Source organism: Pleurodeles waltl, chromosome 5 (genome assembly GCF_031143425.1).
Source record: "Pleurodeles waltl isolate 20211129_DDA chromosome 5, aPleWal1.hap1.20221129, whole genome shotgun sequence".
NCBI lineage: Eukaryota > Metazoa > Chordata > Amphibia > Caudata > Salamandridae > Pleurodeles > Pleurodeles waltl.
The window spans coordinates 632,877,084-632,903,715 of record NC_090444.1 but is presented as its reverse complement, the minus strand read 5'-3'; the positions used below and the strand labels follow the sequence as shown (position 1 = coordinate 632,903,715).

At 43.6% G+C, this 26,632-nt stretch overlaps 1 protein-coding gene across 6 annotated transcripts in view; it reads right to left on the bottom strand.

Annotated features, from left to right (window-relative positions):
* MAP3K4 (mitogen-activated protein kinase kinase kinase 4) overlaps positions 1-26,413 on the bottom strand; it is a 379,054-nt gene extending 352,641 nt beyond the window's left edge. For 2 of the 6 annotated variants that reach the window (XM_069234493.1, XM_069234494.1), the window contains exon 1: positions 26,113-26,413. In XM_069234493.1, the coding sequence (XP_069090594.1) occupies positions 26,113-26,153 (41 nt within the window). In that variant the 5' untranslated portion in view covers positions 26,154-26,413. Of the gene's footprint in view, positions 1-25,713; positions 25,991-26,112 lie in introns of those variants that run through there. The other 4 variants (XM_069234492.1, XM_069234495.1, XM_069234496.1 and 1 more) reach the window with 3 other exon arrangements.
* Between the last annotated feature and the right edge of the window lie 219 nt (positions 26,414-26,632).

The following is a 26,632-nucleotide window of genomic DNA, read 5'->3' as shown; positions in this document are numbered from 1 at the left end:
AAGGAAGGAAGAAAGGGATAGGAATTGTCATTATCTGGGAAGTTGTGTTTGGAGGTCTCCGAAGCTCACCCACATGCCTCATGGACACAAAGTTCTAAGCAGCAAGAGCCTTGCCCATGAAATAAAACATATTGTGCCCATTATGGTCTCTGCCTTACTAAACACACACACACACACACACATCAAGTCTAATAGGCACCCCATTCTTCAGCCCAAACTGAACAAGAAACTCCAATATTCTTCAGAAAGAAATTGCATTACAGGACTTTAATTTTAATCAATTACCTCATTATTTATTATTGATTAATATGATACTACTCAACATCTTGTTTGCTGGTAACATCTACCCTGACTGGCCTACACAGGAATGAGTCACGCACTGATCAAGAAGCCGTTACTGGACCACATGAGCTCGGCTAGGTATAACCCCATATCTGGAGTCCCATTTTTAGTAAAAGACCACGGGGAAACTGGTTCTTACACAGCAAATTCTGTACCTTAAAACTAGTGGATTATTGTGGGAGTGACAATCAGGTTTTAGCTCTGCTAGAGGTACTAATATAGCCTTAGAACCCGCCGTAGCGGGCTCTACCGGCTATTAAAGGCCCGCACCACGCGTTAAATGCCCGAGCCGAAGGCGAGGGCATTTAACAAGGGAGAGGGACTTTAATAGCCGGTAGAGCCCGCTACGGCGGGTTCTAAGGCTATTAGAACATTCTGCCACTCAGGGCAGAATGTTCTATTAAAAAAAAAAAAATGTTCACGGAGCCCGAGGGGATTAAAATCCCCTCGGGCTCCATGAGGCTTTGTTCACAGCTGTTGCTGTGAACAAAGCGAACATTGGAATGTTGGCGCTGCGGGCTTTTACTGGCCAGTAAAAGCCCGCAGCACTCCATTGTTTTCAATGGAGCTACCAACATTCCAATGTTCTAATATGGATTCGCTTATCCTAGAGATAAATTATGTGTATCAGACAAAGATTTAGTTTAATTGCTGGTCAAGCTATTCAGTAAGTTCATACACCTGAACACAACCTATTCCTGTATTGACTGCACCAAGTGGCGAGTATGTACAGCAAATCTATTTCCTAGTTAATATCATTCCTGAAGAGCAGGAGATCCCAAGATCAATTCAATGATGTCCCTGCTCAAGTGAAAGCCAGGTAAGATGTCCTGCAAGGATCCTCATTCTATAACCAGTATTTTTACATGAAACCTCTCCATAAACTGTTGGAATGGCATGGAGGTTAGTTTATTGCTTATTTTAGAAATACTCATTTACCTTCCTCCACGTGGAAATGCTGTTGGAGAAACTGGGGATCTTACTAACCAGTTGAACACCAGCATTTGTACCCGAGGTCAGGGAGGGCTTTTGGCAAGCAAGACATGGTATGTTTTAAGGAGATACAAACTAAAGTACCAATGAAAGTGTGGCTTTTGTCCAACCGTGAAAAAAATGGAAGATAGTTAGGCATTATTATAGGGTTTGTGCTAATTTACACTGGTATTGACAAAAAACAGAATGGCTCCCGAATCTGCATTGAAATTGCAGATATATACTTTGCGTACTGCAGCAGTTTATTTAGTAGAGCTTCCCAAAAATATTACTGTATTCACAGACAGGGTTCAAAATCACGCAGTACCAGCAGTACAAATAATGACTGAACATTACAATACATTCCCATCCCTAAGCTTCTGAATAATGCACAAATTAGATTCAGCTATTTTGTGTTCATGCTTAGTTGACTACATCTTGAGGTCCCAATATATATTTAAGACAAAAAAAAACAAGTGTATACCCAAGAGACCCTTGAGTTCTGCTTCTTCAAGGCTAGCAACTTACTAATCCTCCATACAAAATCGACCTTCAAAAGGAAAAACTCCAGGTACTGGGCACTAAACTATGAAATGGTCTGCCATTCACATTTAAGACAATTTCAAGACTAGAGCTGCTTAAAAAAGACTGAAAACATATGCTGTTGATTTTGTGTAATTTCATCAAGCTCCTGTTACTCACACCTTCATATCAGTTTGGTGATGCACTTACATTTGAATTTGGATGAGAATAACTGTGTATCTTTAATAAGAACTAGCTATTACATTTTCAGCAATGTATAGAGCTATAAATTAGCTGGACAACAGCACAAGTAACAAGCATTTGCAATGCACTAGGGTCTCGCATTTGTCGGAGTTACAGCTATTCACAGTTGTAAACTCCCAACCGGATTTTTCTTGCACTAAAAGAAGAAAACAGCGTGATCGCGCTGCTACAGTTCACACTTAATAATACCTATCAGCAAAAGTGCAATTATAAACTTGAGCGGCAAAGGTGCAATTAACTGTGTTACAAGGTCGATGGTATGCGAAGCACTCGACTTTTGCCCAGCGAGATCACGCTGCGAAAATAAAGCAAAAGTTGTCCAAGGAAACAGCGAGCCTCGCATGTTTTCTGTACTTGATCGCTGTGCTCGAGGAGGGCTAACCACCGGAAAAGGCATGACGTATGTGTGCCTTCCTCTAATCAAAGGAAGCAGATTCTAACAGGCAAGCCAACTTGCCAATGAAAGACACTGACGTGACGTCAAAGGGGCTCCGAGCCCTTTTTTAATACTAAAGCGTCTCGCTTAGCGAAACGCATGCGCAAGCGCATGCGACGCAGGCTCGACCCTAAAAAGGATGCAAGTCAGAATCAATGCTCACTCTACAAATCTATTTTAATACTCCACAAAAGATCTTTCACCCAAGGTGATTTTGTACGAGGTTTACCATTTAATGGCACATCTTAGTCACAACTAGAAAGGCATCAACCTGGACATGCTCTTGTTACACATTTTAGGCATGTTCTTACCGAAGGTTTCCACACTGCAGGGTCAACTTACACTTCACGGCATAGCCTTCATGAAGGTTCCCCTGGACAGGGTCAACCTAATAATTCTCCCAATGCTCAACTGCACATTACTATTTTCCAAGAAAGCTCCAAAGCTTTGGTCTTTTCAGTTAGAGACTCTTTCTCTTATGTCCATGATAGGAGATAACCAGAATTTCTCTGTCTGGGCCCAAAACGTGATACCACCATAACAAGCATCTGGCAATGCAAGCATCAATGGCTAAGGAATGGGTCGGATACCACAGGGACTCAGGACTCTGAAACTTTCTTAACTGTCATCATCTCCCACAATGATATGCATTTTCCAATTAAAGAGAGTTCTCTGACAAAACGAATTCTTCTCTGGAGCCAATGCAAACATACATTCTTCCACTCAGGAGTTAAGTTTCTGTCAGTCACCAACTGATCACAGCTGTACATAATAAATATGCAAGACCCTTCCAGCTTCCTTTTGGAATGTGCTTCCATCTCCCATTCAATCCATCCCGCAGTAGTCACATCACACACGAGCATGTGTCCAAAAGAACTTTTAAGCACATTGCTAGCACTGCTCTTACATGCATATTTAACCAAGGTTAGATAAATGGGAAAATATATAATAAATGCTGGTAAACAATGTGCACAAGTGGGTTAAGATACCATTTGAACTGTACCAGCCGGATCAACAAAAGGGTTTAAGCTCAGATGTACCGAAGTACACTGACCCAGATGTATTAGTCACAAAAAGGACAATGTAGAGGAAATAAATAATGGGGGAGGCAGACGATATACATCGTCCAGATTAAAAAAGGATTTTCCAGTTGGCAGGGCAAAGAGGGTCAAAAACGATACAGAAGACTCTGTATGAATACAAATCAGGCTCAGAAGCAATATGACCGAGTGGGACATAGAGAGTCGCAGAGAATGGAATACAGTTAGGGAGAGACAGGAAGCATCAGGGAGAGAAAATGGGGTCCAAGCGGTGCCACCCTAAACATGCCCGCCCCCAGGGATATTCAGGTGGGTAGTACAGGCAACTGGGGAAAGTCACTGGGTAGTTTAGAGGCAGGGCGTGGCTAAAGTGACAGGTTTAGGTTACTGTCCCATAGGACAAATCCCTTCCTAGTACAGGTGGTCCTTGAGGTAGGAGTTGTCCAGTTGTGTCTCCCTCCCATCCTCTCTCAAATTAGAGGATTAATTAGGCTTAGCTTTTTTGGGTAGGCCAGCAGGCTAAGTTGTCGCTTAGGACAGGTTGCAGAAAAGGAAGCTCAAGACAGGATGGAAGGGTTGGGGACCTGGCTGGGTAGGCGGGGCTCAGGGAATGCAGGGGACAGATGGTTGGGGTGGAGTTCTGGAGGGCAGAGTAGGAAGGAAGGTGATCAGGAGTAATGATTGTTTGAAGACTTTGGGGTACTGTTTTGCTTGTGTGAAAATGTTTAAGGGTGGGGGGTGTTAGGATTTTTCTATTGTATTCGTGAGGCTGTGTTTTTGTAATTATTGTTAATTTAAATGAGTCTGCATACCTGTCGTAATAAAATGGTCTTTTGCTCTTAAACTGGCCTGGTTATTGTGCCTTCCCACCCGATGAAAGAAAGGGAGACTTTGTGAACATTACCAAAAGTACGTAAAGGAGCTGAGAGATTCATTGATTCATGAGGAGAGCTGGGATGGAAGTCAGAATGAAACAGTGTTGTGGTTCTGTAAAGAGAGAATTGCATTAGTCGCTGTGCCTCTAAAATATTAGTGATGTGGTAGGTCAGTAAGTTGCAAATATGCACTGTGGTGTCAATGTTGTCAACATCTGTTTTTCTCATTTATGTGTGTTCTGAATATCAATGCTTTTAATAGCAATGTCAATGCATCTGGCCATCACATATTTGCATTTTTGTAATTGTCTTCAGAAACTTAAAAGTACAAAAATGTAAAAATTGCCACCATCTTGAACAATCACAAAATAAAAGTTAAAAAAAACACACAAAATGAACACAAAGATTGACCATCTGCCTTTAACACTGAAGTGGACTGCTGTTTAGATAGATGCCCACAAGAAAAGTGTTGTTACTCACAATGAAGACAGTCAATGTGTGAAGTCGGCTGACAGAAAGACACTGTATGTATATATTACAATCAGAAACAGCATCTCTGTAGTTATGGTTAGGTCTGACTTTTCACTGAAAAAGACATTCTTTACTTTGGTTAGAACTTCTGCCCTATTTAAAAAATCTGTATGAAACAATCTAATCAAGCAGCAAAAGAGGCTAACATTTGGTAAATCATGTATTGTGCGTATCCTGCAGGTGAGGATACATAAAGAGAAGGTTAAAAAACAAGCATTTTCTATTTTACTCCCATAGTAAATTTTGTTTTCCGCTACAGCAAAAACTATCAGCAGAACTACACCAATTGTGGCATGGAATCAGAACATTACTTACTGGTGTGTTTTTGCTTGGTTTGGTGTAAATCCGTTCAGTAGTTTTTGAAGAATTTGCATAACAAAAAGCTTTTGGAAGAGCTTCAAAGGGTTACATTATAGACACATCTTGACCATTAATCCATGGAAGATCCACAAATCCATGTAAAAATGAAGATACATCACTGCGCAAGGGAGTTTTTTTTATCATGTCATACACTGCGGATTTGCTGATGCATCCGCCAAGTGAAAAGCTCAAATTGGCTGGCTGCCAGTATCCAACACAGAGTAACAAACACTATCTTGTAAAAAATACCAAATAAAAAATAAAAGGGGGTGAGCATACCCTGTCCCCCAGAACCATTTAGGGACCACAAATGTACTGTCAATCTTAAAATTAATTTATGAAAAATTGATTTTGTTGCAGGATTTAAAGATCATCAGCCCGTTTCAACGAATCTGGACTTTGTGAAAATTCCCAAGGGTCTCAATCAGCAAACCTGAAAAAAACATTTGAAAAAAGAAAATCGGAGCCATTTCAGCTTTGCACAACCAACAGCCATGCACAGTGAAAGTTGGCTGGGTGCAGACCCTGGTTGAAGAACAGACTCAGGTGCAAACCCATAGTGCACATGGTAGGAGGCTCTTCACAGTGGGTAGGTCCCTTGTGGAGGGTTGGGCCCTGCTTTAAATCCAGCCCTGCAGCACACCCTGCAGCAGAGAGCCTTAAACTGTGATCAGCTGTGATTGGCCACCTGCAAAGGGTGGGCTGCAGGGCCAGGTCAAAGGTCAGGCTCTACTGCCAACCCCTACTGTGCATGGCCTTTGGTGGTGTGTAGTAGCGTTGCCCGCCCACAGAAATGGTTACTTTACTTTTATAAATGTTGGATGTAGTGTAAAAAAAAAAAAAAAAAACACACACACACAAATTCACTGAAAATAACAACAGTTAAAGATAGGTTACGGTTAGCTTTTATCAAAACATCTTAATGTAGGTTTATAAAACCTCGGAAATTCCATGAAAAACACAATTAAAATGTAGCTATGGATATGAAATAAAAGGGAAAGTCTTTGAAATTCCCCATTAACGATTAGCTTTGCAAGACATAGCTTGCACACCAGCGAGGCAAAAAAAAAACATAAAGGCCACAGATTACTTCAAAAATGGCAGAAATTATCTTACTTGGGACAAAACATTTCATCTTACTGATTTACGTTATGAATGGCACGGCTATGGTTAAATGGTTTGCAGTGGGTGTGCAAGGCTATGGTTTGAGATGCTAAACAGAACAGAGGAGTTGAGATGAACGAGTTTTTTCTGGTTTATTTCACACCATAGTTGCACTTTAGGAAAAATCAAAGCTGGAGAGATAGCTTAAGGTCTGTGTAAATCAGATGTGTAGAAATCTAAACTCAACCCATCACGATATAGCAAAGCTATAAGAAATTCAGTGTTTACAGTTTATAGCCAATACTATAAAACGGATCTGCGCATAATGGATAAAAATATCTCCGTTTCCCCAAAATTTCAGAACACACCGGGAAAACAAATTGTGCCCAGAATATTCACTGTTCTTACGGAAAAGAAAACATATTGAACTTTGAAAATGTGCTTCAGAATCAAATGTATTTGATTCTCATTTTGCAAAACGGCTAGCTGGTCTTCATGGCATTTGTTTTAGTTCTGAGCCATGTCGTGCAGCACATTTCAAAGAAGACGCTATTTACCACCTTATGCAAAAATAAAAATAAGATAAGTAGATCCGGAAAGCACTAATTAATAACCAGGAAAACAAGTAATGCAGTAACGGAGCGGCCTAATCTGTGTTGCCATGGGCGCCAGAACAGATTAACCAGCATTCAATTCGTGTCTCTTCATGTGACTAAGAGGCGAGGCAAACCTTTGCTATTAGCTGGAGCATGTAAACAAGACTGTGGCATCAATGTAAAAGAATCTGCAGTATATTTTGAATCCTAATGGTTACTTGTATGTTCTCCAATTTGAAGTAAGAATATTTTCTTTCTTTGTTGGGGGTGTGATCACGTGGGGGTTCCCATAAATCTACGGTCCTCATAGGAGAAATAGTGGGTGAAGCATACCACTGTGGTAAAAAAAAACAATGTACAACAATACAGACTAAACAAGCCAGACCACAACCTATATGTAGGGCTTTAAGTGGGTGGAAAAAAAGGGGTGTGCCTTTAAAAGGGGCGTGCCCGACATTATGAAGGGCGTGGCTTAGAGATGTTAACTACATTTCTGAGGTTCTCATTTATCTGCAAGCACTGCATTTTTAAAAATATCACCTTGTCAATATTTTAACAACTGAATATACAACTGGAATATGTGACCATTGCTGTCTACACTCCTCAGAAAGTTCAAGGATTAGACTACTACACTGACAAGCACTGTGAGTCAAACACTGCCTTCAGCCTCAACTCTTGCCTTCTCTACTGCGGCCCATTGTAAACACAAGGAGGCGACTCAGGTCAAAATATGCATGATACAAGATTAATATGCTACACAAACAAAATACAGAAACACACCATGGAAATAGTTAACACTCTTACAGAATGCAAAATTAAGTAGAACATGTATGTTATTAACTGGAACTAAACTGCCGAAATGGATTACCTTAACATATTTTTTAATTGGCTGGTCAAAAATTGATCAATGTTTTTTTGCCATCAAAGTTTAGGACAATAATATAAAGCCCGAATGGGACCCGTTTCAAAGTCTGTCTTTAATTACTCCTGGCTCTGAGACCATTGGGGCCCTGCCCAAAAGACCTCCCTAACACGATGTGACTACCCTATTACTTAAATAATGTGCCTTGTACAAGCTGGAATGGGGAAAGCACAACATTAAAAGGAAGAATGAAGTATTTGGGGGTATATTAAGCAGGTTACGAACATTTATGCCTATATCCCGAATTGGTGTGAAGGTCCACCTCATCCACTAACTTAGTAATAGGGATGTGAGGCTACTACACCGCTGAACTAACAAACAAAGGAGGCTTTTAGTCTCGGACTTAACTTCGTAAAATCTTGCACAGTATCTTAATGGAAGCCGAGCTTAGTCGGCTGACAGGTTGAGAGGTTTAGGAAGAGCCCTTTCATAAGGACAACCGCATTATTACTTTAAAATAGGTGCACTATGTTGGAGCCTTAAAACTAGAAAACTACATAGGAAGCTTCTAATTTGACAACAAAAGGTCATATTTTTGTTTCGTTTGCCTACAAAAAATGAAGACTGGGTTCAAGAATGGTGCGTAAGAACGAAAAAAAGGAGAGTCATAGGGATGGAGGGCGAAGGAGAACAGACAGCAAAGAAAAACAGAGAGTGAGGCAAATGAAAGTCACGTAAGGTGTTGAGAGGAAGGGATGGCTCGAATATTACATTTCAGGAAATGAAACTGAAACGAGGGCGAAAACGTATTACTGTTTTATTTCACGTCACTGAAAATTGCAGTGCTGTTAACAAATGTATTCACAGCTATAATCAATCAATCAAAGCCCGTAAAACGCGACTACTCACCCATTAGAGTCTCAAGGCACTGGTTGGGGGGGGGGGGTTTGGGGGGGAATGGAGTGTAGCGTTCACCAGTGGTTCTTAAAAAAGCCATGTCTTCAGTTCCTTCGTGAAGCTGAGGAGGGAGGTGGTATGTCTTATGTGGATACAGTTTATTTCTCTCTCAACTGCCGGAGCCCTGTTCTACCAAAGTGAAAAGTTGATGGAAAATATTTGGTATAAGCAAAACTGTGGACCACACCCATTTTGGGGGGAGTAGGGAGAGTCAGGGGGCTTATGACACTCAAGTGTGGCACAAACTTACAGAGGGTTTGAATTCAAACTACTCAGTTGCTATCATGGTCCCAACCACCTGAAGACTGTGCAGAAGCTCGCATATTTTACCGACCATGGGACCACACACTGACTAAACACAAAACAAAGTTACATAACATTACAGAAGCAGGCTATGACACACGTTCAGGGTCTATGCTTGCAGTACCAAGAAGTGTACTGCCTCAATTCAAATCTATCATTCGGATAGTAGCCAGGGCAGGAAAAGCAGCGTGGTATGAATTTTTCCAGATAATTAATTAATACATTAGCCTTCACTACTAATATTCACTAATGATCACGGTATTTTTTACTGAAGCGTTTTCTAGATGATAATCAGCAGTGTTCTGACACAAGCGTGAGGGCAATAATGTTCTGGAAAGAAATCGCACCACTCTGCTTTTAAGAGCTGGAATGTTTTGACTGTCTCTATAAAAAGAAACCTCTAACCAATGATGTATTTTCATAAAATGTATTTCAGCCAGTCCCGAAAGCCGATCAGGTCGCCCACTGCTATTAAAACTGACTAGTCATTCTTCGAAAAGCCCCCACAGATAGCCCCCACGGATAGAAAATGCCTGAATACAACAAACTCTTTCTGCTAATATACCAATGCTGATCCCAACACACTTAAAGCTACTGATTCCTGAATCAGTAGTGCGCACCAAACCCTATGTGTATTACCCATATTTTCCATGGATTTTCACTAAGTGTTACGTTTTGTATAGTTGGTATGACTTCCCTGGAAAGTTCATAGGCAGAACGAGAAGCACCGTCTGAAGTTGCGATAATGTGTGGTAAAGATGCAGATGGTGAGAGGTTCAAGCCTTAGCTCAGCCACTGGCACACTGTATGATCCTGGACAATTATTAGAATCTCCCATGAGCCTTGGATGCCAATATCCTTCAACTGATATGTTCAGGATGTACTGTACAACGAAACAAGATAAAACGTCTTTATTACGTGCAACTATACTCCCATATTTACAAAGGTTAAGGCAGAGCTCCATTTCAAAGAAATTAGGCAAAAATCGTGCATTCAGGGTTTTTCATCACACAGCACCACCTACTGCAGTGAATTTCTAATGCACGTTTTCTCACAATTCTCTTACTGCATGCAATGCTCATGTTTATTCTACATGTAAACCACAGTTGTTTTTTGGCATGGCATATGGTTTTCAGTGGCATTATTTTTTTTCTTAGCACAAACGCATGTTTCCTGATGGAAGCAGATAAACTATCCTTAGGCGTTCAATAGACAAAGGGATGGCAATACAAAATGGTTACTCAGTACAAGCACTGGACATGTGTTTGGGAGGACAAACGCAGTCTATGCGCCACTGAAGCGGGCCACACTCCTTTGGAAAACGCACCAACTCATACAATGAACTTCCATTTGAAAGGAGCAGTTTCCACAGCTCTCTGTGCACGCCTACACGCGGCTCCCGTCAGCTGTCTGAACAAGCCTGGCAGTATCCAGCCCACATCCAAAGGTCAGAAATGGCCCCAAACAGGAAATATATGGGTGTGCTCCGTGGCGAGGCAGTCGCTAATTAGATACGTGAAACTAGACAGCCTCTGAGCTCAGCGTCAAATCCATGTTTAAGTAGGTCACTTCTGCTAAACGATTCCTCAGTGGAAATGCTCGACCAAATGGCAATGAGTTATCTCCCATTCTATCTTTCTTTCATTCGTTTTTCAAAGGAAAGACAGGAGGCGCGCACAACGTGCACCTCCCTGCGATTACCAAACAATTGTCAGCTTCATCCAAAAACGATGAATAAATAAGTTTGCATCATTCTTAAGCAGAATGTTTTATACCACGATTTAACTCTGCAAATGTGTAGGGCTATTCGTAATTTGAGTAGTAGAAGCAGAATACAATAATTTCCGTCTCTTTCCCTGTCACCGACAGGTAACTACTGCAGAAGACACCGGTCTAGGCCAAGCAATATTTAAATTTCGACCACAAAAGTTGCAAAATTCACAAATTTTGTATTGCGCTAAATTACGCTTCGATGTTACAAAATGTTCACCCGCGGTTAACTAGTTTAAGTAGCAGATGTCTCACAGAGACATTTTCTGCTTGAACTAGTCTCTTGCCAGCATCTTATGTGACTTTTTGTGCAAAGTATACGTTTGCATGAAAAACACTTGAGCAAATTTAAAGGAAACCCTGCGCCTGTTGTAGAAATATAAGGTTCTTGTGTCATAACCACACCTGTTCACTTACAATGGCTTTTGGCTTTTTGTATTAAAATAGTAGTTTTGTGCAATTCAAGCCAAACAGGGAATCAGGAATGTTAGAATTTGCCCCCATGTAACGAGGGGGGATGTGTCAACCCGATGTTGAAGTTTGTCCAATTGTCTTGGGCAAGCATGGTTGTAGTTAATTGTTGGAATCCATTGTACTAATGTAATGGTTCATTCTGGAAGACTTGACAAACAGAGGTGTCTAACTGCTGACTGTGAAAGGCGTAGGAAAGTAGAGCTTAAGGTAAAGTCACTCTAGTTAACGATTTTCCTGAACAGCTAATATTTTCAGCTTTACCTATTAGTGCTTGTAGGCTGGATGTCCTCCTTCACTTTATCTCCCCTTCTACCACACAGGATGGCCGCCTGACAACCAGGAGCCAAACGTCTGCTTTTTTTAAAAGCTATTCCTTTGTGTTTCTTCAATTTCACCTACTCTTGTTCAATATTGGGCTTAAGATCCTCTCTCGAAACAGAAGTGGGGTAGTTGGAATCGTACCTGCAGATGTTTTTGTCAATGGCCCAGCGAATGTTTAACTCAATTCTTTGCTTCACTAAGAGCCACTGAAGAGCCCTGTGGTTAGGATCCTCTGTTGCTTCTTACCAATACCTTCTGCAGCCTTGATTCAGCTTCTTCAAGAGGCTAAGGTAGATAGCAGTGTAATATTGTATACTAACGTAGGAACGTCTTCCCTATAGGCGAGCATGTGAGCACCGTTAAATGCCATATTCGCTCTCTGCAGAGGTATATATGCACTGCGCAAGTGAGCCCTTCAAGAGATGCCAAAGATGAGCACACAAAGCGAGAAGAGCATAGAAGGCCGAAGTGACAGAAGAGGCAGCAGAATTAGAGGGACCTTGAGCTTGGTGGAGAAACATTTAATGACAGCCTGCTGAGCAGTTTTGAAGAGAGAATATTCTAATAGTTAGGTTTCATTTGGTGTAAAAGGAAGATGTGGAGCCATCCGGTGTGATCGTCCCAAGGTGCAGAACTTCCACCCCCGTATAAGAGAACAACCGGAAGATATTGGCCTAATGGACGTCACAGCATGAACTAACCTGAGGGATCAAAGGGCTGGACAGGCCAGCACTAGGATGCCTAGAGATAATAGCAGAAAAATTCCCTGGGCTACCCGGATACATCCATCTCTGCTACTTCAGTCACGGCAAAAAGTAGTGAGGAACCATCAAACACCCCAGACATACAGTGGGTCAGCACTCTAGGTTTGCCAAATGATATGGTAGTAAGGTTATAAGGGTCTCCACTCCTTGGTCTTGAAAGACCACCTTGGAGCTGATAAATACATAGTCTCGATCCACAGCACCTCCTCAGGGAGTAGGTGATTGCTCTGATACACTGAGACTGGGGTGTTTTAGGACAATAGTCACCACTATGGCTAATATACACTTCCTTTCCTAACTTAAGTGATGGTCTGTGTACAAGAGGTAAGGTTTAGAACACCCCTCTTGACCCCACAGGTCAGATGGATGTAGCACATCCCTAGAGCAGTCCTACAGCAAGGACTGAAACATCACAATGTGGTACCTCATTGCAGAGACTCAAGAGCTGTTAAGAGTCATGCTGAAAGTGAAGCTCTTTCCCAAACTGACTAATGTAGGTGTTTCCAAAACCAATGTAACCGGATGACCATGGGTAGTGTTTTATATAGAGACGGGCGAGCCAACAAATTAACAGGGAGAGCGGAGTCAGTGCCAAGCCAAAGGTCTAGCTTGGCTCTAAGAGCCTGTGCACAAGCCGAGCAGTGGAAATGTTTGGCCAGTAAATCATGCAACAAACATTATTGAAAAATATGATAAAGCCTCTTTGAAATTCATGAGTGTACTCATTTATCATCACGCAGAAGTAGAGGTGGGCGACCACTGAAAGTTCGAGCTAGACTCGAGACTGAAGCATGGCACTGCCTTAGCTCGAGGACCTGCTGGAATCTTGAGCCCATAACGAGCCAAGCTTTCATGTGGCTTCTGCCTGCCTCTCTCTACCGAGAATGTGGTGTTACAGCCAGAGCTGTCTATCAGGTTCGAGTCTCGGCGTCGGCTTAACATCCTGTGCTTCTGGGGAAATCACTTAGGGCCACATGCACAAAAATCTAGAACTGCGATTTTTTAATTGTGATTCTTTTCAAATCGCAAGAAGGAAATCACAATTCTTGACGTAAGAAAACTTGCATCTTTCAAATAGCGATTCACATGTGGGCCGCAAATTGACCCACCTCATAAATATTATCGAGGTAGGTTGCAGTTTGCGACCGACTAGGAATGATAGGCATCACAGGGATGGTGGCCTGCTGGTGACTAATCAATAAAGCAATCCTTTTTTTATGTAGCCCATCAAAAAGAAAAAAGAAAAAAAGAAGAAGAAGAAGGTGACATTTTAAAGTTTCATTTTTTTCTATTCTTAAAGGAGAAGGGCTTCCATTGGGACCCCTTCCCATTTAAAAATGGGTTACCATCTCCTTCAAGGAGTCAGTAAAGTATTAAAGATTTGCAACCGGAATTCAGTCTCAAAACATGTATACATCCCATTCAGATGCAGTATTTGAAAGGAACGCCCAAAACACGCCCTTTCCAAAAACCAAATCGTAAACCAATCGAGCCGTTTTCTGACCGCAAAAATGCTTTAAACATATGGCCCTCAACCTCTCCTGCCTATAAACAATTAATGTAACCTTGTGTAATGTATCTAATGCTCATGTAAAGCACTCCAATAACTTTAAAACAAGTTCCTGCTATAAAAAAAAAACTGCAGAAAAATTAACAAACGGGTAAAAATAAATCCTTAACATAAGGAAAGACAAATATATAGTCATTTCCTGGCTGATTTGTACAAAGTGAAACCTCAAAACCTGGATAAATTGTGACTTTCCGGCATAAATTGTGTGATCTTAAGCAAATATTTTATCTCACCAAAACTCTTTTTTTCTTCACTATTGTGTGAAAGCCCTTTGAAATATTTGAGTTCAAAATACCAGTGGTACAAAAATTATTGTACTTGATTTTGTAGACTAATGTTGCTCTATAATACTCTGGGTCACGTACAGTTTTCGCATGACAATTGTCTTGCCTCTTAATGCACTAATGGTTCATTTTTTTTAAACTTTCACTTTTAATAAGTACTTCTCTGTGCAGTGATGTAAAGTGATTTATTAATCTCAAAGCCTCACATGTTAAGGAAATACACTTTCTTGAATTTTGGAGTGTATTTATCATATTTTATTTGATGTTTGCTGTGTGATTTATATAGTAAATAAATATCGTCAGGACTCAGCTCGTTCACAAGCTCTAAGTTCCGAGCCACACCCTTGGCTCGACTCAGGCTCTGCTCTCTCTATAAATCCACCTGCTCACCCACCTCTATGCCAGTTTCATATTCGTAAATCAGATTAAATCACTGCATTGAGAAGGATTCATTAAACATAAACTTAGAAACATTCCTGCTCACCCCTCGCTACAATGACATTAGTAAACTAAGAGGCAAGTCAGATGTCACATATAGCCTAAAAGTGGAACCAATTCTAATTATGAATGGAACAACATTGTAGTCTATTAAATTAAACGCAAGTGGCTTTTGGACAGTGCACATCCTGAACTCATATCTGAAGGTGTTGCATGACACACAAGTGTTATCAATGGTTTTCTTGTTGCACATTATGCAGTTAAGCCCCTAGATGGGTATCTTTTTCTGTTTCCTGTTTTCAAGAGTTAAAGCTTTGTCTTCATTTCTCAGTGCATGAAGATAGAGTATGGTGGCAGGCAGAAACCATGTGAAAGCTCGGCTTGTCTTGTGCTCTACGTCCCAAGAAAACCTCGAGGGCAGCGAAAGCCAAGCATATGGCTCGAGTTTTTATTGGGTTGCCTTCTTCTACTTTCACACATGCTAAGATCCCATTAAGAAGCGAGATGGTCCAAAATGATTCACTAAGGTAAAATGGATGGAGAACTTAGCTAGTTGAATTTGAATATTAGTTGAGGCAGGAATGACAAGCAGGCCTACCAAGAGCTGAGCTAGTGAACGGAAGGAATTCATGAAGCTAGTAGTACTGCCTCACCATTTCTCCTCAGATAGATAGATATACATGGGTGTCCAACTTTTTTCTGCAAGCCTGCTGTATAATATAAACATGCCCAGCTGATTGGTCATAAGGCAATACAATGTTGTTGACTTCTCATTTGCATGATTGCGTTGGAACAGCCGTAAGTCATGCAGAGGGCAATTATTGTATCCAGCCAGGATTCTGAACTACATTATTCTGTTTTAATAATTGTAGTTTTGTTTCCATCTGTCTAATGGCTGATTCTGGGCAGGACATCAAACAGGCAGCACTCTTAACAAGGTAGCTTAGAGGTGCAGGTCCATGTCATGCTGTTATATACAGTACGGTGATGTGCCAAATGTACTTTACTATCACATAAACATTATGGTGGTGGTTCAGTTTTGCTAGTTCGTTTTGATGGTCGTGGGTTAGGTTGCAAATCATATTTCAAGAATCCAGAAAGAATTGTGCATATTTAAAGAGGATTTTGCTGTCAAAATCGACTGTGTTCCAGGACACACCCGGCCATGAGCAGGAGTGAATAACTTTATAGGCCACATCTGATTTGTTAGCTAATAACACATGAACTTCAGTTGCTTAAGTGCCCAAAGGGCCACGTGTATAACTAATGTAGACCGTAGTGCTTTACCTCGCCAACCAAACTGTAAATATGGTGGAAATGGCTGGGTAGGTAATACCATTGTCAACAACCACTCCCACCACATTTAGATCCACCCACAAAACTTTGAGTAACAATCATAGTTTCCACCTGTCAGTACAATATAGCTCCTCTGGTGTCAAAGGCAAACAGAGACATGTCTATTAATCACCAGGATTTACACTGTATTAACAAATCACCTTGAGGTGTTACTGCTGCAAATCACAGTAATAAATTGAGATATCTATGACTGTGTGAATTAGAAAAGTGTCCAGTAAACCAAATCTGGCTATTGCTCTGCTTCATACGGTTATAGCCCACTTTAAATGACGGTTTAGCTGTATTAGTCACATTAGTTTGCCAGGCAACAGATGAATGATTTATCTAGTTGCGCTTTCTGTTTCATCCACTCCTTGTAGACTGCACACAACAAAAGACAGAGTTAATTATGTAAGTTAATTAAGTACAAAAGAGGACTTCCATACTCATGAAATGTGAGCCAATAAAAGCTCTATGCCCAGACTGTAAAGCAAATCAAACTGTGCAACTATGTTTTCACAGCAAGTGACAAGCTAAGCACCTATTCATTTTATAAGAACACCGTCAAAGACAAAAGACAAAGACAAAAGACACTGGTGAATTTGATGACATACATTTCCCCAAAAAGCCACACACGTACACATTTATGATATCTATGAAGCTGTGCAGGATGCAACATAGTATTTATTACTGAATATGGAAAGGGACTATTTGACAAGAGGCAAAACTTCAAGTGGATCATTTTGTCCCTCTCATTCCTCTACCGGGAAAGCAACATGTTGAGCTCAGGGATGCCTGATGGGTAGGGACAGGACAAGCAGTAGGCAGGCTAGGCGCTGGCAAATGGAACAACATGGAGAGCGTGGGTGGGGAGAATTATAGTAGGGAAACAAAACAAGTGAGAGTAGGAAAACACATGCACTGGCAGAGTGCTGAAATTAAAAAAATGAAGTACCCCGATTTCAAAAAGTGGAAGGATACAAATTGACCAATAAAAACAATGGTGAAGAAACTATGCACCAAGGGATGGTCAATCGCAAGAAGAGGAAAAGTATTAAGCAAGAAGCATGCAAATGAAACTGACAAAAATCAACAAGTGGTAAATAATGGGAAGGCGCAAAGCACACAGTAAGTTTTTATATTATCCACAAAAGGTCTTTTCAACAACAGACAGCTAAAAGCTGCTTGTAGACAACAGTTTTAAACATCCAAATGCAAATAACCTAAGTGTTAGGCAACAGATGTAGGTTTGCACACAATTACGACATCAGTGGTCAAGAATGGGGAAAATAATCATAATAAACTTTTTGGGTATTTTCCTATGTTATTTACTGTTGCACATTGTTTTGCAGGGAGAACTGCCAAATGACTGGGAAACACCAGAGCCAATACAATGGTAGAAAGTACTAAAACAGTGCAAATGCTATTAGCATGTTAACACAGGCCTAAATGCTCCTGTAAATAGTGTGGGTTGTGTTTTTCTGTAAACTATTGTAGTGTTGGTTCAAATTTCACACCATCACTTTTGAGTATTCCACAGCCTATTGAGAAGTTTCGGCGGAGCGGAGCCAGTTGCTATGCACTGAGGGTGCAGGCTCCTGGTATCCTGCGTTCCCCCTGGCCCTAGCTGAAGGCCACTGCCTTCCCCGCTGCTTTATAGGCAGCTGTCGGAGGGCTTAGAGACTCCTCTGAGCCGCCTGTGAGGCCCTAGGAGTGCAGGGTTGAGACACAACCCCGCCTAATTCTCCCTGCGCCAGAGCGGCGCCTTACGCAAGATGGCGGCCCCACTTTGTTTGCAATGATCGCCCTGCTGAAGCCCGCAGCTGCGGGGATGCATCTTCCCGGTGGGTCACGCCCCCTCGCCCACAGACACTTCATTGGGTTCTGCTTGTTTGCAGCCCCCCACATCTCTGATCCGCAACTTGCAAAGGTGTTGTGGTTGCTTGGGCACTGCTCGGCAGCGGCACCCAGACCAAAATGGTGGCCCCACATTGATCGTGCTGACCACCCAAAGTAGCCTGCAGTCGCAACACCGAGACTCCAAGGGGGAGGCAGCCCCCCTCTTTTGGCAGTACGCGTGCTGTTCATTATTAAAAGCTTTCTACACAAATTCCCACGTGGGCTAATGCAGCAGAACCGACACTGGCCCCTCTTCAAAGACACTAGCCAGACTACAATGACTATAAAATCATAACTTGCATTTGGACTAACACGCAGAGAATGACTTGCTATCAATCAAAGACGAGCCTCCTTTAAAGCTTAATACATATTAATTACTTGGAGCCCCCCCCCCTCGCATCTCCATATACAGTCTATGGTCAAGGGCACAAGGGGGCCCATACGTGCGTCGCCTGGGAGCCTGCTCACCTTTGCAGCCCTGCCCAGCTATCTACGACCGCTCTCTGGTCAACCCATGACCACAGCGGTGAGTTCTGCAGGCCTAGTGCCCCCTTTGCTTGTTATGCTGGGGGTGGCCTGCAGACTGGATTGGCCCCATTACACCGCACTCTGAGTGTGCGAACGTCACCTCTCTGTTGCCGACCCCACTCCTTTTCCAGTCGCTGTCATCCTCCAGTAAGCCTTCGACTGGAATGGTGTAATTTGATGGACTGGTACCACTCCTTTCGTGCCTAACCGAGGGCGGCTGTTAACTTACAGACCCCCCCATCTAATTGTTTTGGGTTCCCCTGCGCACTTATGTTTGTCTGCTGGCCCTCCTCATCAGGCTTTGGAGGAGGGCTGCATTGGGGGCATCAAGGCTCTGCACTTGTGCCTGAAGGTGGGGACAAAGCCAGCTGCTGAGACTCTTGTGGAGTACTTTTTGCCTATCTCCCCTTTTTGCTGTTTTCCCCATCCCCGGACTGGGGTGGGGTCTCTTGTAACCCTTTTGAGAACATTCATCTCCTGAAGCATTGTCTCTCATTGTACTATTTGGGGCGCTCATCACTTACTCTGTGTCTCTACCTCTGGTAATCTTTGGGTGCCTTTGATCATTCCTGGGGTTGACATGGACCTCACACAAAGGACAATACAGATGCGGGCACCCCTCAACAGAGGAACAAGCAGGGCACAGGCAGCGGCGACACATCATACCTGGATGACAAGCTCAACAAACTTCTGGCTGCCATCAACGCTTCAGGGGAGCTATTGGAGGGCAGAATCGATTCCCTTTATGTTGAGCTGTGTCTTATTCATGAGGGCTTGTGGAAGACCTCGGAGAAAGTCACTGCCCTGGGGACCGCAGTCAGACTAACCCCAGCGGGTCAGTGCGTGGATCATCACATCTTGGCCCCTGAGGTGCAAACGAAGCGTCTGGCCACCCACCTGGATGATAACGAGGGAGGGGGCTAGGCGTAACGATGTCCACATTGTGGGACTGCTCAAGCGGGTGGAGGGGGGACTCAATGTTGCCTATTTTCGAGTCCTAGTTCTGGGAGGCTGTGGCTCCCAAGGATCTCTCCCACTTCTATGGCTTGGAACGTGCACACAGGGTACCTGTTTGGGATTCTCGTGCAGGTGCTCCGCCGCAGCCTGTAGTGGACCCAATGCAGTATGTCAGAGACCGGAATCATCATCATCTGCAACAGGCCCAAGCCCATGGCCCAATTGTGGTGGACAATTCAGGTTCAGGCGCAGAGGGCATCCTTTATGGCAGTAAAGAAGAAGAAGCGCAACTTGAGGCTCTTGTATTCCTTGTCCTTCACAGCTCCCATGCAGGTCCACGTTTATGAGGCAGGTTGGTTTGCGGGCTGTTTCTCAATGTTTGTTTTTCTTTAATTCTGCCTGGGTGGTTACCGCAGCATCCCGTCCCACTGTTGTCTTTCTTGAGTGTTGGTTTTACATCTTTTACACGTGGCTCGAACCCCACCTGCATTCTTCCCTTATAGAATTAGTTGGCCTTTTGGCCTTTAGTTGGTTCCACTTTGGGTCCTGTGTGTGATGTTATTTAAAAAGGATGATTGTAGGTCTCAGTCCTTGCGGGGTCTGAGGGGAGTTTGTTGGGAAACCATTTTTGTGTTTTTGTTTGCTTGTCGGCAGAGGTGTGCATTGGACTATGGCGCTGTGTGTTTGTTACTATGACGCCTGCCTAGTAGTAGGATGTTTTTCCGCTAGCTGGATCACCAGGTGGTTCCTTTTCTTTCTCCTTTCCCTCTTATGGTTACACAGCTTAAGGTTATTGCATGGAATGTCTGTGGCCTCTCTTCTCCCTCTAAACATTATGTGTTGTCTTATTTGAAATGTCAAGGGGTCCATGTTGCATTTCTCAAGGAGACCCTCCTTACGGAGTCTGAAGGCTGAGCCCCTTCAGGAGTGCTGGCAAGGCCAGTTGTATGCTACTTCATATTCTGCCTTTTCGCTGGGTTAGGCTTGGGGTCCCTTTCCATTTACATGGGTGGTCACGGATCCCAAGGGCCGCTATATCTTAGTGCTGGGAAGTCTGAATGGCAGAGATGTGGCCCTCTTAAATATTTACGCACCATATGTGGATCAATCCCAGTTTCTTACCAGCTTGGCATCCCTGCTTTCTCTTATAGTCCCCTACAGGTGAGTGGTAGGGGGCGATTTTAATTGCGTTGAGGATCTGAACTTGGATAGGTCCCATCTACCCCTATGTGATGCACTACGAGCAGGCTGGCTAAGGCTGGCCCCCTATGGCCCGGCCAGTGGGATTTAACTGACTGCCGACGCATTCGCCACCCGGAGTCTTGTGTATACTCCTATCGCTCTGGCTTACATGACTTTGAGTTTCATCTTGAAAGACTCTACACATGTAGACCACTCCATGGCTGAGTGGTTGAGCTTGACTACTCAGAAAAAACATATAGAGATCACACTACCGTGCTGGGCACATTTCAATGGTCCTCTTCCAGCCCTAGCGTGCCTAAGTGGCGCTTTGCCTTGACACTTCTAGAGGATCAAGCCTTTCGGGGCATGTTGGAAGAGAAAATCTCTCAGTACAGTGGGCGTGGAATGTTAGGCTATGAAGGTGGTAATTCGGAGGGATTGTATCTCTGGTAAGGTGGGAGTTTGCTCTCAGCTTATCTCAGACATTCAGCAGTAGGAGGCGGTGTTGGAGGATCTTCCGCATGGTCTACAGGGGACCCTGGATGGTAGGGAGGCTTGCCAGATGAACCAGAGAGGCTGTTTGCATTGGTGGAGCGCCTCCACCACTTTGATCACAAGGCATAATCTGCTAGGGATCATGCCGAGCAGGATAAATCAGGCAGGATGTTGGCATGGCTGTTACGAGATGTTGAGGGAGGACAGACTATCCTTCAGTTACGGGCCGCTTCGGGATGGGATGTCTCCACACAGGTGAAAGATCAATGAGGTCTTCCTGAAGAATTATCAAGATCTGCACTCTTCGGGGGTGGCAAGTAGTGAAAGGGAGATGTTGGACTATACTGCAGATGCTTATCCAGTATAACTTGAGTCTACAGTAGCAGATCAACTGAGTGTGGATATTACTGAGCAAGAGGTGCGGGGAGCACTTAAGGATATAGCAAGGGATAAGGTGCCGGGCCTTGATGTGTTTCCAATTGGATTATATGCAGCTCACACACAGGAACTTGTTCCCAAGTTGGTGGCACTCTTCAGTGACTCCCAGCGACGTGGGCAACTTCTGCCTTCACTAACAGAGGCTGCCATTGTACCTTTTCCTAAGAAAGATAAGGACCCCCTTCTACTTGACTCCTATCTACCCCTTTCCATGCACAATGCGTATTGTAAGATTTTGAGTAAAATCCTGGCGAATCAGTTACTCCCTTATGTGCTCTCTCGTTCATCCGAATCGAACAGGCATCATCCCTATACACAGCACTATGCCTAATATCAGACAATTGTTTCTGGCTTTGACCGTCAGGAATTTCTCCCACCTGAATCTCTGGTTATATTGTAGATATACTGAAGGTGTTTGATTTGCTATGCTGGAAGTTTCTCTATGCTACTATGCTTAGCATGGGCCTGAGCCTACCCTTCATCAGGTGGATGTAACTTCTCTACACTGGCCCTCTATCTAGTATTCGTATTGGAACCTTGACCTCAGAGGCCTTCCTGGTGGAGCGAGGTACTCGGCAGGGTTGCCCACTGTTGCCTCTTTTATTTGCACTAGCCATTGAGGCTTCTGCCTGCATGCTTCACAAGGAACTGTACTATCAGCGCCTAAGCCTCACCTCTAATTTTACTTACTTTGCCTATATGCGGATATGTTGTTATATCTTGAGGGAAGGATGTCAACCTCACAGTAGAGGTATCGGCTTTATCCGACTTCGGGACCCACAAAGGGGGCGATGTCAACTGGTCTAAGTCCTGTGTTTATCCTTTGAGGGGAGATATACCAGCATGCGATCCTATCCCCTCGGCCCCATACTGCAACAAGAAGTCTACAAGGTATCTAGGAGTGGCTGTTTACGGTTCCACGGACTAGCTGTATGCGGGGAATTTCAGACGTGTATTGGCTGGGTTGCATTGCTCCATTACCTTCTGGTCTACCTTGCCTTAATCAGTGAATGGCTGCATGGCTGTATCAAAAATAATTGCATTGCTGCGCCTTCTCAATTTGTTTGCTGCTCTCAAATTAGAGCTGCCGCAAAAATTATTTTGGGAGATCGACGGTTTGCTGGTCACGCTTTACTGGGGCTCCTCACGCTGTTGAGTAGCTCTCTGGAAATTGCACCTACCAGTGGTTTATAGACACAAAAAGTCCACTCTATACATGCCTCATATAACCCTATTTGTGTCCCAAGAATAAATTACATTAACCCCATTAAAACATCCCTCTGAATTTTTTTTTTTTAAATACAAATATTCAACACCTCCAAGACACTTTAAAAACAAACAAGTGAAGTAAGATCGAGTGCTTCCAGGTTCTCAAAAGGAGGAAAGACATCCTCTGTGAATTGTGATACAAGGACCAACTTCGCTTTTAGTAAACAGCCTGTAATGCCATGCACAACTCTCCAACTGTCCATGTTTCGGTCCAAATAGTTTGATTACACATCCTCAAGACTTGATCAGAGTTATATAGTCATAGGGTACTGAAATACCTAAAGAATGATTCAGAACCACAACAGTTTCCATCAATCTACTATGGATAGAGTCCAACTGGATCATCAGAAGCAGCACTGTGATCTGGGGATCTCAATCCCAACAGCTTTCTTACTATTCGATCAACGGCCCAATCCACAAAATCAAAATTATAATTCATTTCATTATCGTGGCTCCAACTGAATTTTAGAATCTAACTAATTCATCCAAACTCCTGACGAAAGAAGACAATGTACAGACCATAACAAACCCTGAATCAATCATGAAAGCCACAACTCATTTCATAACTTCAATGATAATCCTCCAAACAGTTTTCGAAGCGCTCAAACCACTGTGGAAGTATTTTGAGACAGAGGCAAGTTCCTTGGAAGCTACATGTCATTTCAGGAAATTTCGTGGTAATAAGAGAGGAACTCATTAATGAAATAAATAATCCTAAAACACAAGACTGTATGATAGAAAGCCATCACTGGATCACATGGTAAATATTATGCCCAGAGTTGAGCACGCAGCTGCGTACCATGGGAGTGAAGAATTAAGCGTACTATCTAGTTTAGAAATTAGTGTGGGTGCAGAACTATCTGTACATAAAATCAGACAGTTACTGCGGACAAAATGGCTCACACAACGAGCAGCAATACCAACCCAGTGCCAAATATGGAAGCAAAGACGCTGCTATAGATGTGCCAATGATTGACAGTCGGAATCTGTTAAAACAGTAAAGTCCACCTTAGGTTGAGAAGGCCCAAATCACAGTAAGATTTTCAGGACATCCACATATAAGTTACATAACTCAGATGAAACCCATTCACCTATTGAATAGCAGTTCTAATAATGTGCTATGAATCTAGTCGTTGAACACTTGTGCTAAGAAATGCCTGCTAGTAATGCTTTATCACAAGATAAGCTTTGCTTTTCTTAATATCAAGAAAACACGTAGGGACAATATAGGGAGAATAAGATTTTGAAATGGAAATACACAATCAAGGTGGCTAATCTCTCCACATTCTTCTATGTTGAGAAGTTAAAATTCAAGGGGTCGAGGTTAAAAAACATTCAGGTAACATCCTATAAATAATCATCTTCATTTCTTGTCAATATTTTAAAAAGCATATTAATGATAAATTCCGGACAACCAAAAACAGCGAGATACTAAAAACAAAGCAAGAGGTGGCTTATACGAATCGTGATTATCAGGCAAAAAATGTCACATGAAAACTGACAAACATTAAAAGAAACACAAGGGCTGTGGTTAACCTGACATAAGAAAGCGCCTCAAAAGAGAACACGTTATAAGACTTAGTGGGTGCTAGCTTTGTAGTGAAGGGGCCATTATTTACGTCTCCAGCAACCCGCTACAATACAACGTGAGGGGTGACCTTGCTGTGGTGAATGATTTTCCATATCCCCTCGACCCAGATGTAACTGGAAAATAGTTATGGTATGGGTGGTGTGGTGAGTCTTTCCCACCTGTTTTGAAGCACACTTTAACATTCCCTCCCTCCGCAGTGACGAATCCACTCCTCCATGGGCTTCCAGGAAATGCCCCTGGCGTCATGGGTCACATTCAATTACCAACGAGGTTTTTCACAGCGTCAACCCCCAGGCTGTCACCAACGTAACTCCGGTACTGCACGCACTGCACAGTTTAAAGTTAAGATTGTGCACATTTTTAGTCAGAACAAGGGCTGGTTTCAATTTACCATAAAAAACACAAAACTGGTTATGTTAGCATTAAGAATATGAACGAAAAATGCACACGTGAGCAGCTGCGGGGTTAATAATTGGGGAGGAACGCTTCAATAGGGGGTGGAGAATTCTTGGGGCGAAGAATCAGACAGTAGCTCTTCTCCCCAGATACAAAGGGGTCCCTCCAGAACCAAGCATACAAACAGCTCACGAGGCACCAGCCTAGGCTCCCTCACACAAACAGACCACCCGTGCACCCCAGTCCAGGCTGCACTGTTTATCGAGCAACAGGGAAACAAACAATGCAAATCCCACAAAAAGAGCCAGTGCCAGGCAGCTGTGGAGTTTCTGTTGCCCAACACTTCCCTGAGCGACCTGGCCCTTTCGCAACTGACGAAATCAATTGAATGTGGGGGAGCCTGCATAAAGTCTTAAATGCAATTCGGAGCTAAATCTGATTACAAGGAGATTTGCTGCAGGACTGGCCCATCTGTGCACAATGAGCCCCCGCTCTTCTGCGGAGATTAAGATCCTGAAATGCGTTTACAATTTGGCATCTTTTTCATACACAATGAAGGGATCTAGTGTGTGTAACAAAAATGCATTTCCACGATCTCCTATATTTTAGTTCACAGCCCTAGCCCGGCATTCGCAGTTGCACCCAGCAAAGATGTTGCTAGTGCCTTGCAGATGAGCGTCTCTTTCCTCATGCAACCGCGGGACGTTTTGCAGAAAGGATGTTGCACTAATTGCACATGGAGCTCGAGTCGAGATCCGGGCAAGCGAGCTTTGCATAAAAAAAAATTAAAAAATCAAAGAAAATTGCATGCACAAAAAGTACATAAATGTTATCCTACCTTTCAGGGCATGCGGGGGGAGGTACTTCCCCTGCGCGCTTCGGGTGGTCGCGTCCCTTGGTGCATTGCTCCTGGGCATGCACCCCTCCCCACGCAATCCCCGTCCTGTGCGACGGGTGGAAGTTTCGGTTGTTGTTATTCTGAATATTGGTGTGCTCTGTTTTCTGCGTGCCCGGGATGTGTTGCAGCCACCTCAGGCTCACTATTTGCCAGGAAGGCTGTCGGATAGCGTTGCGCAGGCGTGTTTGATCACGCTAGGCCCTCCCTAAAGTCGAATGAATTGGCTCACTATCTGGCAGCCCGCGGGGTGTTCTGCAGATTTGCGGGCAGAGGGGACGCGCAGAGTGAGGGGGGTGAAAAGTGCTTAGGAGGGGAATGTGAGGCTGCGCTGCAGCTTACCTCTCATTGCAGCCCCGCGGCGACTCCTCCTCCTCCTCCATGGCACTGCCGCACTCACCAGGGCAGCTTCAGCTGGCCTCCCGCCGCTGGTGGTGGCGGCAGCAGAGCCAGCAGCATGGAGGCGGGGGCGGCACACTGCGGCGGCCGGCCTCGCGCAGCCCCTCCTGGGGAGCCGGGGGAGTGCAGGGAGGAGGCGCTGCGGCGACTCAGGTGCTGCCTGTCCTCTGGGCCTTTCCGGGGGTGTCACGGCCTCTGTCAGCGTCGCCGATGGCGGCCATCTTGGAAGCCGGGGGGAGAGGGCGACAGGCCGGTGGGAGAGTCACCCCGAACAGTGAGGTCTTGATTGAGGCAGGGGTGACAATAGCCAGGCTCTGGAGCTATATTTACATTTTCCTGTCTCAAAATGTTCAACCCAAAAGAAGTTTGCTCAGAAGAAAGTTCACCTCAAGATTGCGAAGTTGAATAGAGGGGAACCAACCGTTCCACTAGTGAGGATGCTGAAGCTATTTTGCCCATGAAA